Here is a 576-nt window from a genome sequence, read left to right on the forward strand (position 1 = left end):
AGCTTCAGGGAAAAGGAAGAAGAAACTGCAAGAAATTCCAAAACAGGTATTTCATAACTTTTTGTTGGAAGTTTGGATTCATTTTTTATTTCTTAGTATTAAATGTTTATTTATATGAAAAGAAATTGATTTGTAGTTAAGTTGTAATAGATTACCATTTTATAAATACAATTATGTTTGCATTGTGATACTTCTTATGTTTTGTGAAAGAAAATGTATGCTTGTTTAGAAAATAGACCAAAACAGATATCCTTTCTTTTGAAATTCTTAATTTTTTTTCGTACATTTTTAGATTTAACTATTTATTTTTTTGTATTTCTAATATCTTACAAGAATGCATAGTTTTGCTTCATCTCTATAACACTGAATTGATGATTGTTCCCCTGCTCACTCTCCAGGGCCGAGAGCGGACTGAAGCAAATGAACAAAGATTACCACTGAAGAAGCGCCATCGCCACATCTCCACAGCAGTGCCAGCTACTCCAGAACCACCAAAAGTTGATAACATCAAGAGTGAGGTCATTGTAACAAAAGCCAGTGAAAAAGCAAATTGTGTTGAAAAGGAGACCAGGCTTG

General features: G+C 32.5%; 1 protein-coding gene across 1 annotated transcript in view; it reads left to right on the forward strand.

Moving 5' to 3' along the window:
- Positions 1-576, forward strand: part of LOC119590817 — a gene marked incomplete in the record, with an annotated part of 99,057 nt that overhangs the window by 85,408 nt on the left and 13,073 nt on the right. Inside the window, 2 exon segments of the mRNA XM_037939557.1 lie at positions 1-46; positions 399-576. Coding sequence (XP_037795485.1) covers positions 1-46; positions 399-576 — 224 coding nt within the window.

The sequence above is a fragment of the Penaeus monodon genome, chromosome 27, assembly GCF_015228065.2.
Source record: "Penaeus monodon isolate SGIC_2016 chromosome 27, NSTDA_Pmon_1, whole genome shotgun sequence".
NCBI lineage: Eukaryota > Metazoa > Arthropoda > Malacostraca > Decapoda > Penaeidae > Penaeus > Penaeus monodon.